The sequence below is a fragment of the Ranitomeya variabilis genome, chromosome 4 (assembly GCF_051348905.1).
Source record: "Ranitomeya variabilis isolate aRanVar5 chromosome 4, aRanVar5.hap1, whole genome shotgun sequence".
Classification (NCBI taxonomy): Eukaryota; Metazoa; Chordata; class Amphibia; order Anura; family Dendrobatidae; genus Ranitomeya; species Ranitomeya variabilis.
Genome location: NC_135235.1, coordinates 203708941 through 203723789, shown reverse-complemented (window position 1 = coordinate 203723789; position 14849 = coordinate 203708941). Strand labels below are relative to the sequence as shown.

The window sequence follows — 14849 nt, the reverse complement described above, 5'->3', positions numbered from 1 at the left end:
CACCTAAGTCTCGAGTTGTTGAGCCAAAAACGTCGTCTGCCTACACAAGGCCTCGAACGCTCTCTTTTCTGGGAGTAGGAAAACCACTTTTGAAGCCGGAGCAGGAGGAACAAGTATTGGCTTTCATTGCTGACTCTGCCTCTAGCTCTTTCGCCTCCTCCTCGGAAAGTGCCAAATGTCAGAGCAGTGCATCGTCAGTGGATGCTCCCGGTCAGGGACAAGTCGCTTCCTTGTGTCCTTCACCCAGAACAACAGTGAAGGATGCGTCAGTCGACACAACAGGTTACTCCATGGAGCTCTTTACACATACCGTTCCTGGGTTAGACAGTGAAACAGTTAACAGGCCATGCCCATTAGAAGTTGAATCGGACATGGAGTGCACAGATCCACAGCCAGATTACTATGCTGTTCCTTTGACTCAGACAAGAACATTGCCCTCGCAGTGTACTAAGGCAGAATCAAACCCAGCGGAGACTATGGTGCCCCGTCACGAACGCTATACCACCGGCTTACACGGTGACACAGACGAAGTTGCACACGACATAGAAGAGGAGGTCATAGATGACCCAGTTGTTGACCCCGATTGGCAGCCATTGGGGGAACAGGGTGCAGGCGGCAGTAGTTCAGAAGCGGAGGAGGAGGAGCCGCAGCAGGCATCAACATCACAACAGGTTCCATCTACCGGGCCGTATCTGGCCAAAAACGCGTGGCAAAACCAAAACCTGTTGGAGGACAGCGTGGCTATCCGGTTAAAGAAGCTCAGTCTGCAATGCCTGAAAAGTTATCCGATAGTAGAAAGAGTGCAGTCTGGCATTTTTTTAAACAACATCCAAATGATCAGCGCAAAGTCATCTGTCAAAAATGTTCAACTACCTTAAGCAGAGGTCAGAATCTTAAAAGTCTAAATACAAGTTGCATGCATAGACATTTATCCACCATGCATTTGCAAGCCTGGAATAACTACCAAATGTCCCTAAAGGTTGCAGCACCCTCGGCCAATGAAGCTAGTCAGCAACGCTACATCCCTTCCCTCACTGTAAACCCACCATTTCCCGCACCACCGGCAGTATCTGTGCAGCTTTCGTCGCCAGGCCAAAGCAGGCAGGGAATCACCAGGTTTGCAGTAGGTAACACTGCATGTAGGGCACCTGCAAGAATACCATCTCCAACCCTCTCTGTCTGCCATGTCCACCGGCACCACCGCTAGTTCCACGATCTCCAGCTCTCCAGTCCAGCTCACCCTACATGAGACTCTTGTTAGGAAAAGGAAGTACTCATCCTCGCATCCGCGTACACAGGGTTTGAACGCCCACATTGCTAGACTAATCTCATTAGAGATGATGCCCTACCGGTTAGTTGAAAGCGAAGCTTTCAAAGCGCTGATGGACTACGCTGTACCACGCTACGAGCTACCCAGTCGGCACTTCTTTTCTAGAAAAGCCATCCCAGCCCTCCAACAGCATGTTAAAGACCGCATCGTCCATGCACTCAGGCAGTCTGTGACTACAAAGGTGCACCTGACAACAGATGCATGGACCAGTAGGCATGGCCAGGGACGTTACGTGTCCATCATGGCACACTGGGTGAATGTGGTGGATGCAGGCTCCACAGGGGACAGCAATATTGGGACAGTTCTGCCTAGCCCACGGTCAAGGAAAGAGTTGGCTGTAGGCGTTCGCCCCCCCTCCTCCTCCTGCAGAAGCGAGAGCTCGTCCACAGACCGCAGTCGCACATCCACTCCATCCGCAGCTGCCACTGTTGCACACCAGGTGTGCCATTATGGGATAGCTAGTGGCAAGCGTCAGCAGGCTGTATTGGCAATGAAGTGTTTGGGTGACAACAGACACACCGCGGAAGTTCTGTCCGAGTTCTTGCTGAATGAAACTCAGTCATGGATGGGCACTGTACATCTTGAGGCAGGCAAGGTTGTGAGTGATAACGGAAAGAATTTCATGGCTGCCATAGCCCTTTCCCAACTGAAACACATTCCTTGCCTGGCTCACACCTTAAACCTGGTGGTGCAGTGCTTCCTGAAAAGTTACCCGGGGTTACCCGACCTGCTCCTCAAAGTGCGCAGACTTTGCTCGCATATCCGCCGTTCGCCCGTACACTCCAGCCGTATGCAGAACTATCAGCGGTCTTTGAACCTTCCCCAGCATCGCCTAATCATCGACATTTCAACAAGGGAACTCCACACTGCACATGCTTCAGAGACTGTGCGAACAGAGGCGTGCTGTTATGTTTTTGTGGGAGGATACACATACACGGGCAGGCAGTTGGATGGCAGACATGGAGTTGTCAGGTGTGCAGTGGTCGAAGCTACAAGACCTGTGTCAAGTCCTTCAGTGTTTTGAGGAATGCACGAGGCTGGTTAGTGCAGACAACGCCATAATAAGCATGAGCATCCCCCTAATGCGTCTGCTGATGCAAAGTTTGACGCACATAAAGGAGCAGGCGTCTGCAGCCGAGGAAGAGGAAAGCCTTGATGACAGTCAGCCATTGTCTGGTCAGGGCCGTGTAGAGGACGCGGTAGCGGGCGAAGAGGAGGATGATGGGGATGAGTACTTTTTGAATGAGGAAGCTTCTCCTGGGCCAACAGAAATTAGTGGTGTTGCAAGGCCGGGTTCTGTTTTTTTTTAAGGGAGACAAGTGACGTAGATTTGCCTGTAACAGCCCCTCCAACCAGCACAACCGCAGATTTGACAACTGGAACTTTGGCACACATGGCGGATTATGCCTTACGTACCCTGAAAAGGGACACACGCATTATTAAAATGATGAGCGATGACGATTACTGGTTGGCCTACATCCTTGACCCTCGCTATAAAGGCAAATTGCAAAATATTATGCCACATGAGAACCTCGAACAAATATTAGCAACCAAACAAGCTACTCTTGTAGACCGTTTGATTCAGGCATTCCCAGCACACAGCGCCGGTGATGGTTCTCACACAAGCTGCAGGGGGCTACAGGGCAGAGGTGTTAGAGGTGCACAGATCAGAAGTGGCGTTGGACAGAGGGGTTTTCTGACCAGGTTGTGGAGTGATTTCGCAATGACCGCAGACAGGACAGGTACTGCAGCATCTATTCAAAGTGACAGGAGACAACATTTGTCCAGTATGGTTACTAACTATTTTTCAGCCCTTATCGATGTTCTCCCTCAACCGTCATTCCCATTTGATTACTGGGCATCCAAATTAGACACCTGGCCTGAATTGGCAGAATATGCGTTGCAGGAGCTTGCTTGCCCAGCAGCTAGTGTGCTCTCAGAAAGAGTATTCAGTGCTGCTGGTTCAATATTAACCGAAAAAAGGACTCGTCTGGCTACCCAAAATGTGGATGATCTCACCTTCATTAAAATGAACCACTCCTGGATTTCAAATTATTTTGCCCCACCTTTCCCGGCTGACACCTAGCTTTCCTATAAAAAGGTCTTGCTTCTGGACTGGTCTTACTGAGTGTTCCAATCTCTTAATTTGCAGCAGCTGTTTGTCCAGCATACGACATGTTTACACCTCCCTCAATGGGAAAACTCCCCCCACGGGGCCGTTGTCTCGCCACTTGGCGCAAGCACCCGTTACAGTGCTGATTGTCTGAAGAGGTGGGTGTGGCCGCTTTTGGTCGACGGCACTGCCACTGGGTCCCTCATAGTACAATGTAGTGTCTCTGGCGGTGGTGGTGCGCACCCAACGTCGGACACACCGTTGTAACATGGGGGGCCCTGGGGCGGTACCGCCGACCACAAGAGAGTCCCCCCCCCCCCCCCCCCCCAGCTCAAACTGTGCTGTACCACGTGCAAAATTATCTCGCACAGCTCCACCAATGTTTAGTCTATGCACTGACATCATTCAATGCCTGGCACTGACAATACCAATTTGTTTGCATCTATGATGCTAGTTAAAGTAGTCTGGGTCAGTGTCCTATATTGACACCAGTAAATACTAATTTACTGCCAAATTACTTTGTCATAAACTCTGCAGATGAGCCCACCCCAGTACCTAAGCATGCCACCCTTTTTTTACTTATAGTTGTTTTGCGAGACATTAAATTTTTTATTTTTTTTTGGAGTACTAACTGTGTCAGACACTCCTTGCAATCCTCCTCCACTGACCACAATACTGCCTGCCCGTGTATCCATGTAACCGATGTAAAACTGCCATGAGCCTATTGTTTGTTATTTTAGGCCTTTGATAGCCTGTCTGCGGCCCCTACTTGCAATCCTCCTCCACTGACCACAATACTGCCTGCCTGTGTATCCATGTAACCGATTTTAAACTGCCATGCCTGCCTATTGTTAGTTATTTTAGGCCTTTGATAGCCTGTCTGCGGCCCCTACTTGCAATACTCCTCCACTGACCACACCAATGCTGCCCGTGTACCCCTGGAACCTATTTAAAAGTTCATAGAGCCTAGTTATATATTTTATTTACTATTAATAAGGCCATGATGGACTACGCTGTACCACGCTACAAGCTAACCAGTCGACACTTCTTTTGCGAGAAAAGCCATCCCAACCCTCCACCAGCATGTAAAAGACCGCATTGTCCATGCACTCTGGCAATCGGTGAGTACAAAGGTGCACCTGACAACAGACGCATGGACCTGTAGGCATGGCCACGGAAGATAACGTGTCCATTAAGGCGCAATGGGTTAATGTGGTGGATGCATGGTCCACAGGGGACAGCCTACTAAGTCTGTCTGCAGTCCCTAATTCAAATTGTCCTCCACTGTCTAAATCGGAGCTTCCACCTTCTGGCTTTCGGCCTATAGTATCAGATATTAAACTGCATTTGGCCTTCAAATTTGGTTACGGCCTACTAACGGTGTCTGCCCCTCCCTGGTGTTGTCCTCAACTGCATAAAGCTGAGCTTCTACCTTCTGGCTCTTTTATAAAGCTTTTTTTTTTTTTTAATTGCTGGATGGGGCCTAATACCTCTGTTTGCTGCTCCCTGGTGTTTGTCCTCAACTGAATAAAGCTGAGCTTCTACCTTCTGGCTCTCATTAAGTGCTGTGTTTTAAATAAAAAAATGGTGTTTAGGGCCTACTAACGGTGTCTGCCCATGCCTGGTGTTTGTCCTCAACTGAATACAGCTGAGCTTCAACCTTCTGGCTCTCATTAAGTGCTGTGTTTTTAAAAATTGGTGGTTAGGGCCTACTAACTGTGTCTGCCCCTCCCTGGTGTTGCCCTCAACTGAATACAGCTGAGCTTCAACCTTCTGGCTCTCATTAAGTGCTGTGTTTTTAAAAATTGGTGGTTAGGGCCTACTAACGGTGTCTGCCCCTCCCTGGTGTTGCCCTCAACTGAATACAGCTGAGCTTCTACCTTCTGGCTTTCGGCCTATAGTATCAGATATTAAACTGCATTTGGCCTTCAACTTTGGTTACGGCCTACTAACGGTGTCTGCCCCTCCCTGGTGTTGTCCTCAACTGAATAAAGCTGAGCTTCTACCTTCTGGCTCTCATTAAGTGCTGTGTTTTAAATAAAAAAATGGTGTTTAGGGCCTACTAACAGTGTCTGCCCCTGCCTGGTGTTTGCCCTCAACTGAATACAGCTGAGCTTCTACCTTCTGGCTTTCGGCCTATAGTATCAGATATTAAACTGCATTTGGCCTACTAGTGTGGTTGGGCCCTTGAAACACTGTCTGCTGCTCTTGGGTTTGCTACTCCACTGAACAAAGCAATGCCGCCTGTTTAGTCCTGTTACCAATTTTGAACTGCATATAGCCTACTTTATTTTTTGGCTCTATATCTGTTTCCTCCTCATCCTGCCCATTGCCCAGCCACTGCTAGATGAGTCTGCTGGTACATTGACCTAGACCACTACATTCCCCTTGCACTCTACACAGCCAGAATCTGACCCTGCTGAAAGTAAGGTTCCCCTTCCCGCATGTTATACCACCTTACACAGGGACAAAGAGGAAGGTGCAGATGAAAGTGCAGGTTCCTTCATCAGGTGGGGGGGGGGCATACTCGTTGGCGACGTCACTGGCACAGGGCCCCTCAGAGTACACAAAAGTGTCGCTGCTGGTGGGAGGCGCCCCCGCCATGCAAACACACCGCCGTACTTTGAGGGGCCCTGTGCCAGTGCCAATGCGAACGAATGGGCCCCCCCTGCTTGCTCAGGATCACAGCACTTGCAACGTTGAAATACTTACCTCTCCCTGCTCCACCGCCGTGACGTAGTCCACGTTTCCTCAGCCCACTAAAGGCTTGAACCAGCCCTACCCCCCACAACTTTTGCCAAATGACCCCCAATTTCCTATGCCCAACTATTATTATAAAGTTAATTAAGATTGACAAGCTTCAGAAACAAGAATGGACGTTTTTGGCATTAAAATGGGCACTGTAGGTGTTTTCCTGGCCTCCACTCACTGCCGACTATGCTTCCCCATTGACTTGCATTGGGTTTCGTGTTTCGGTCGATCCCTGACTTTTAGCGATAATCGGCCGACTGCACTCGACTCGACTCTGGACAAAGTCGGGTTTCACAAAACCCGACTCGATCTTAAAAAAATGAAAGTCGCTCAACCCTAGTTGGCACCCATGAAATTGTTCCAGAAAATGAAAATTATAGCAATTACACATGTTTTGTTATACAGATGTTTATTTCTAAACTGAGAAGAAAAAAAAAAGGCAAATCGGACATCATTTCACACAAAATCCCCAAAATGGACATGACAAAATTATTGCCACCTTTCCAAAATTGTGGGTAAACAACTTTGTTTCACCAATGTGATGCTCGTTCAAACTCACCTGTGGCCAGTAACAGGTTAATATGAAAATTTCACCTGAAACCAGATAAAAAGGGGAGACGTTGACTCAATCTTTGCATTGTGTGTCTGTGTGTGTGCCACACTAAGCATGGAAAACAGAGAGAGGAGAAGAGAACGGTCTGAGGACTGAGAACCAACATTGTTGAAAAATATCAACAATCTCAATGTTACAAGTCCATCTCCAGAGATCTTGATGTTCCTTTATCCACAGTGCGCAACATAATCAAGAAATGTACAACCCATGGCACTGTATCTAATCTGGATGGTGGATAAGCAGCCCCAGTCAAGTTTCAAAGAAATTCCAGCTGTCCTGCAGGCTCAGGGTGCATCAGTGTCAGCTCAAAGTATCCGTCCACATGTGAATGAAATGAAACTCTGACAGGAGACCCAGAAGGACCCCACTGCTGACACAGACGCAAAAAAGCTAGACAGCAGTTTGCAAAAATGTACGTGAGTAATCCAAAATCCTTGTGGGAAACCATCTTGTGGTCAGATGAGACCAAGATAGAATAGAATGAGGCCTACAAAGAAAAGAACACAGTACCTACAGTCAAATATGGTGGAGGTTCAAAGATATTTTGGGGTTGTTTTGCTGCCTCCCGTTCTGAATGCCTTGACTGTGTGCAAGGCATCATGAAATCTGAAGATTACCAAAGGATTTTGGGTTACAAATGTAGTGCCCAATATCAGAAAGCTGGATTTGTGTCCTGGGTCTTCCAGCAGGACAATGACCCCAAACATACTTCAAGAAGCCCCCAGAAATAGATGGAAAAGGCCCTGGAGAGTTATGCAGTGGCAGCAATGGGTTCTGGTCGAAATCCTGTTGAACACCTGTGGAGAGATCTTCACATTGCTGTTGGGAGAAGGCACCTTCAAATATGAGACACCTGGAGCAGTTTACAAAAGAAGAGCGGCCCAAAATTCCAGGTGAGAGGTGTAAGAAGCTTGTTGATGGTTATAGGAAGCGATTGATTGCAGTTATTTATTCCAAAGAGTGTGCAACCAAATATTAAGTTGAGGGTGCCAACAATTTTGTCTGGCTCATTTTTGTGGGTTTTTGTGAAATTATATCCAATTTGCCTTTTTTTTCTCCTTTTTTGTGTTGTTTCAATACACACAAAGGAAATAAACATGTATAACAAAACATGAGTAATTGCAATAATTTTCGGGAAGAAATACTGAAACAATTTCAAGGGTGCCAACACTTTCGGCCATGACTGTAAAAGAATACCAATTGCTCACCCATTTATACTCCTCCATCAGTCACCTGCAGGACCACCAGAGTGGCAGTGCTGATGCGGTGAGGGATTTAACAGTAAGTAATTATGTGCTTATTATAGAAAATTTATATTTTACAGCAAAATAAAACGCCAACCACAATGGGTTAAAATAGTAGACAATCAAGGGTTGGTTTTTTGTTGTTTTTTTTTTTGCTTTTTTGAACCTTGCAATCCCTCTCTTTCTGATGTCTGTCTGATTTAGCCATATTCCTGGTCCCGATTCATCAGTTATTTATGGCTCGGGGCTGGACAGGAAGTACAGGTACAATATGGCTGACACGTGAGAAGACTTGGCGGCCTTGTTTCCTCTGGTTGTATGTTATTCGTATATCTAGGCTTTAGCCAGCGCTTTCAGACATGTCGGAATTTCTCCTGAATGTGTGGATGCATTTATGGAGGGTGTGGGAGTCGTGGGCCTGCTGAGCACTGACATCCTCCGCTGATTTATTGGCCACTGCAATCCCTTCTGTTCTCTCCGTGTGCCAGTCCACTTATCACCCGTCTAAAGCACGGCAACCGCTCCAGACAGGAGGTAATGTTTTTCATATGATGGGAAGAATTACAAATCACTACGGACGGGTCGACACTTGGAAGATCTACTGCTGAAAGAAATGTGGCTTGTGTTGGACTCAATTCTTCTTGGCTTCTAACGGGGCTTAAATATTTCAGTAAGACGGGATAAAGAATTTGTGCTTATTCTTTAATAAAAAAAAAAAATAGAAAATGAGTATAGCGGTATTATATATTTTTGCAATAGGGTCGCTATGGAGGATAGATGGCACGGCCTCCGTCCAAACTGGCCACTCTCGGGCAGATATCTCAAGAGTCTATACACCTAAAAGTGCGGAGGGCACTCGGCTAAACACAACTTACCTCTTCTCCTCCCCTTGGCAATTTAGTGCAAGCGATTCAGGTTCCTTGTGACCACTGCAACCAGTCAATGATCCCTGCCGCAATATTGGCATGACGACGCAGCGCTGAGCGGTGGAGCTAGCTAGTAGTCAGTGGCGTAACTTGAAGCAGGATCCAATGCAAAATCTTCAACATGGCACCCAAGTATCATGGGTGTTTTAATAGTATTGGTCTTCTCGAATGAGACTTTTTGGGCTCCCCTAGACTTTGGGTCTAGTATGGCATGTGGCTGACTGGCTGCAGTGGTCACATCTTGGCTCCGTAAGGAGCACTGGAGCATCTGCTTGGGATCGGATGGGGAAAGGAGAGAAGAGTATTGTGATTTTTTTTGTTTGTTTGTTTTTTCCCTCCCGACTCATCATGAACATGCACTGATTGGCTGAGTGTGAATGTTTATTTTCAATATGGCAAACGGAAATGAGCTTCCACCTGGAAACCACTGATCATCTGTTGGATCAAAAGAGATGCAGAAACTTGTGTCCCTCAATGGCAGGTGTTGGGGGGACAATTGTGCACTTTGGATCAAGGCAAAATCGGCGGATTTGGATGAAACTTGGATGAAGAAGAGACGTTAAAACGTCCTCCGATCTTCTCTAGACTTGTATATATTGCTCCTCTACAAGTAAGAAGTCCTCACGTGTAGTCATCAGCCCCAGCAGATGTCTGCATGACCGTCATACATCACGTCGTGGATGCAAAAACGATTGGAGAGAGACATTCTTGATGAAGGCGTCCATGCCGTAGAAGTAATTCATCAGGCCGGGGCTTCAGAGATAATGTCCTGGCCACTTGTCTACGTTCTCCTGATCTCTAAAGCATCTGTTGGTTGTTTTTGGCTTTCCGAGGCAGTTGGCTTCCAGCGGCCTCCTCTTTATACCATGTGGTTTGAGCAAGGTCACTCGTGAAGGTTACTCCTGCCTGGATCCTCTGTAAGTGCTGGAATCTGGGAAAGACCTTTTTCTCCTTTTCAACTCCTTCAGCAGAAGAATCTGTACCCATATGGATGAGTCCTCTCCTTTGACATGCATCAATACTCCCATCAGCAATATGAGATCATAGGACCACCCTAGGGGTGGTGGAGACTTTGTAACTTTTGGCTTTTTTTCTGAGCTCCTTGCAGCTGATTTCTTTTTTACCACAGATCACATAAAAGCTAAATGTACAGGGAAATAAAGCCGAATTGATTACAATTTTTATGACATCTCGAGTTCAAAAATTGTTTTTAACCCCTAAATACATACATGTATTTGCATTAAAAAAAACAGTGGACACAAAATGGATAGGCTCGGTTAATATTTATCTAGGCGGGAGGCTTGTTGTCAAATGTAGGAGGAAATGGGTCAGGTTTTTAATTGATTAGGCTAAGTAGTAGCATGCATCAAACCACATCATATAAACGAAGGAGCACACCAGACAGGTCAGGGATAAAGTGGGGAAGAGTAAAACCGGGTTAGGTTATATTAAAAAATAAAAATAGCTCATGCTGGGGAGGGTGAGTAAAAGCACACACTTTACTTTTTTTTTTTTTTTTTTTTTTTTTAAGGTGGTGGGGTGATTTGCCGAAACCAGAAAATTCCATAAATTCCAGGCAATCGGCAAATATCACAAGGAATGTCACGGATTATAACCTTAGCTGAACTTGCATATATGTCCTTTTGCAACCGCCCCCATCAGGACCACCCAAGCTGCTCTTACAGGTCGTACGGACCCTGGTTGTCCCTAGTCTTGTGATGGTGTTGGGAGGAGAAAGGCATCTACTTACCTTACCTGGCTAATTTGCCCCCTTGTGGCTACATTGCCCTCAATATCATCTTGTCCCGCTACCTTTCAAAATATTGCGTGTCTAACAGTAGACGCTGGCTATTTATTAACAGAAATATTTATAATTATTATTAAAACCTTTCTGTCAATTCTTCATAAATGAGCGAGAATGCAATTAATGCGCCATAAAATGTATTATTGGCCGCTGTTCTGACAGATTTGCATGTTAATCATACGTCGCCGCCGGTGGGTGCGGGGATGCAGCTGGGACTAATAATTGGGTACATGATGCCGCGTACCAGTGACGACCATCATTACCAATGTGTTTCCTATTATTCCGGTTCTCCGAAGATGTTTATCATCCCTTTTCTGCTCCTATATACACTCTTACCAATTTTGTTACACATCACTCTATTAGTATGTGAACCCTACATAACGCAAAGGGATCCCACATAGGTGGGGATTTAATTCTGTTCATTTATGGTCCTAATTATAGGCACTGCGCACTTTTACAAGCATACATAGCTTTGGAAATATCCTGTTTTTTGTTTTTTTTTTGTATGCAGCTCCCTCGCAAACCTGGTCTATAGGGTTTGGTGATTTAAAGAGATTGGAAGCTGCTTTTTTTTTTTTTTTTTTTTTTTTTTTTTTTTATAAAATGCATACATATAGGGCTAAAATCATTTTTGCAATTGGGTTTCATTAAAATTTTTGCTCCGTTTGGCTTCTACAGCCTTAGGCTATGTTCACACGCTGCGGTTTTTGCTGCGGATCCGCAGACGTTTTCCATGCAGGGTACAGTACAATGTTACCCTATGGAAAACCAAATCTGCTGTTCCCGCTTTCCTTTTTTCTGCTGGAAAATCCGCGCTGATTTTCTGCGGAAAAAAAGAAGTAGCATGTCACTTCTTTCTGCGGATTCCGCAACTGTTTTCCACCTGCACCAATAGGAAAGTGCAGTTGGAAAACCGCAGTGGAATCCGCAGAAGAAACCGCACAAAAAACAGCACGGAAATCCACCGCGGTTTTGCACTGCGGGATTTCCAAATCAGGACCTGAAAAATCCGCAGGAAAAAAAGGATGGTGTGAACAAGCCCTTAATGTTGCAGTGTTTATTGCTGGCTGCAGATCGAGTTAACTGAGAATCTGTCATTCAGCTCGCCCTCATGGTCTGGCGTGGAGTTTGTAACTTTTATCTGTCTTTTTTTGTGCAGCTCTCAGCTGGTTTATAACCACAGACCATATTAACGTTGACTGTGAAAGGAAACCAAAGAGCCTGTAAAAGCCAAACGGTGCCGAATTTTTAATGAAACCCAATTGCAAAAATGACACTTAGCCTCAAATACATGCATTTAAGTGGAAAATAAAAAATTGTCAACAGATGTGGACAACCCCTTTAACCCCTTTCTGACCTCGGACGGGATAGTACGACCGAGGTCAGAAGCCCCGCTTTGATGCGGGCTCCGGCGGTGAGCCCGCATCAAAGCCGGGACATGTCAGCTGTTTTGCGCAGCTGACATGTGCCTGTAATAGGCGCGGGCAGAATCGCGATCTGCCCGCGCCTATTAACTAGTTAAATGCCGCTGTCAAACGCAGACAGCGGCATTTAACTACCGCATCCGGCCGGGCGGCCGGAAATGATGGCATCGCCGACCCCGTCACATGATCGGAGGTCGGTGATGCTTCAGTATTGTAACCATAGATGTCCTTGAGACCTCTATGGTTACTGATCCCCGGCAGCTGTGAGCGCCACCCTGTGGTCGGCGCTCACAGCACACCTGATTTTCTGCTACATAGCAGCGAACAGCAGATCGCTGCTATGTAGCAGAGGCGATCGCGCTGTGCCTGCTTCTAGCCTCCCATGGAGGCTTTTGAAGCATGGCAAAAGTAAAAAAAAAAAAAGTTTAAAAAAAGATGTGAAAAAAATAAAAAAAATATAAAAGTTTAAATCACCCCCCTTTCGCCCCAATCAAAATAAATAAAAAAAAAAAAAATCACACCTACACATATTTGGTATCGCCGTGTTCAGAATCGCCCGATCTATCAATAAAAAAACAGCATTAACCTGATCGCTAAACGTCGTAGCGAGAAAAAATTCAAAACCCCAGAATTTCCTTTTTTTTGGTCACCGCGACATTGCATTAAAATGCAATAACGGGCGATCAAAAGGATGTATCTGCACCAAAATGCTATCATTAAAAACGTCAGCTCGGCACGCAAAAAATAAGCCCTCAACCGACCTCAGATCATGAAAAATGGAGACGCTACGAGTATCGCAAAATGGCGCAATTTTTTTTTTTTTTTTTTTTTTAAGCAAAGTTTGGATTTTTTTTTTCACCATTTAGGTAAAAAATAAGACTTGTTAGGTGTCTATGAACTCGTAATGACCTGGAGAATCATAATGGCAGGTCAGTTTTAGCATTTAGTGAACCTAGCAAAAAAGCCAAACAAAAAACAAGTGTGGGATTGCACTTTTTTTGCAATTTCACCGCACTTGGAATTTTTTTCCCGTTTTCTAGTACACGACATGCTAAAACCAATGATTCGTCATTCAAAAGTACAACTCGTCCCGCAAAAAATAAGCCCTCACATTGCCAAATTGACGGAAAAATAAAAAAGTTATGGCTCTGGGAAGGAGGGGAGTGAAAAACTAACACGGAAAAACGAAAAATCCCAAGGTCATGAAGGGGTTAAGCTCGGACAGGTAGAGTCTGGCCATTGAAACCATAACATGGGTGCTAAAATTTAGGCCTGACCCCATAACCAAGGCATGAATTGCATGTTTTTTTTTGTTTGTTTGTTTTTTTGTTTATGCTCTGCCACTATTTCCCATCTGTCAGTAATGTCACTGTTGCAGACTATCGCTGGCCTCTGTGGTCTTGTGCCATACATACAGATTCAACGCGGAGGCCCTTGATTGGCTGTAGTGGTCAGGTGACTGATAATGGGACATTATCACCCTAAAGACCCCTAGGGTATTTGGAGATTAAAGGTTCGCTATTTCTTTATTTTACAACATTCTCTTACCTGGGACAGATTTTGTAAAATTCTGGAAAATCCCTTCTAATTGTCCTTATTTTGTCTTTTTTTAGGATTCTGGATCTGAGAGCTTTGAAAGTGTAGCTGGAGAGACAAATCTTAGTCTCCTGCTGGGTCCCCGCCATCATAACACAGAGAAGTAAGTGGCTTAGAAAAGTCACCATGTTCTTTTCATGCAGTAATATTATTTTCTGCAGTCGGTCACTCGCGATAAATTGGTAGCCACTGGGTTTATTTTGTTAGCCAGGGCAGAACCGGTGGGTGTGTTCCTTTAAACTCTCTGGTGTAGCTAAGGTTCCAATATATGGTCCAGAACTTTTATCCGGTGCTCACTTTACATTGCAAAAAGTTATGAGTTCACAAAGAATAGATCGTCCCTTACTGCTATAATATATGTGACGCTTTCCTTATTCCTAAAGGGCTATTCCTATACCGATCACTAAGAGATGCCATCACTTGAAGTGAACCTGTCAAAGTGGCCATTATTTTCCTCTTCTTTTACTCCTTTTTTACTTGAGTATTCTTTTTTTATTTTTTTGAAAATCCTCCATACGGTTCCTGAGATATCTGCCTTTTTACAAGAGGGAGTTGTTCACAGGATCCTCAGGGGCGACGCGTCTTTAGGCTGTTATGCATAATTAACATGTGAGCCACGCCCCCAAAGAACATAAATATTAGAATAAAAAAGCCTATATCTCAGGAACCGTATGGCGGATTTAAATTTTTTTAATAAATATATATTTTGTTTACCGCAAGGTGTGAACGCAACCTTAAAGTTCTTGTCTGTTCCCAGACTGGTCACTGCCCTCCTGAATGTTGCACGCAGGCAGCATACCATCCTGAAACAAGCCAACCTGCAGACCCCGGAAATGGATGCCGAGCTGCAAGCGCTGGAACTGTTAATCGCGGGGGAGCGAGGGGTCATGGATACGACGCCGACGGAGAAAAAGCAAAAATCAGACGTGTGTGAAGAAGACGGCGGTAAAAGCCTCAAAGAAGGCGATAGCTGGATGCCACCAATGAAGGGTGAGTTCAGCGTTGGTAGCGAATTCTGGGAGATGCAATAAATGCATACGTGACGGGA

The 14849-nt window shown here is 45.5% G+C and overlaps 1 protein-coding gene across 1 annotated transcript in view; it reads left to right on the top strand.

The window, feature by feature from the left end:
• KIF18B (kinesin family member 18B) overlaps positions 1-14849 on the top strand; it is a 68781-nt gene that overhangs the window by 47953 nt on the left and 5979 nt on the right. The window contains exons 11-12 of the mRNA XM_077259702.1: positions 13819-13904; positions 14559-14791. Of these exons, the coding sequence (XP_077115817.1) occupies positions 13819-13904; positions 14559-14791 (319 nt within the window). The remainder of the gene's footprint in view (positions 1-13818; positions 13905-14558; positions 14792-14849) is intronic.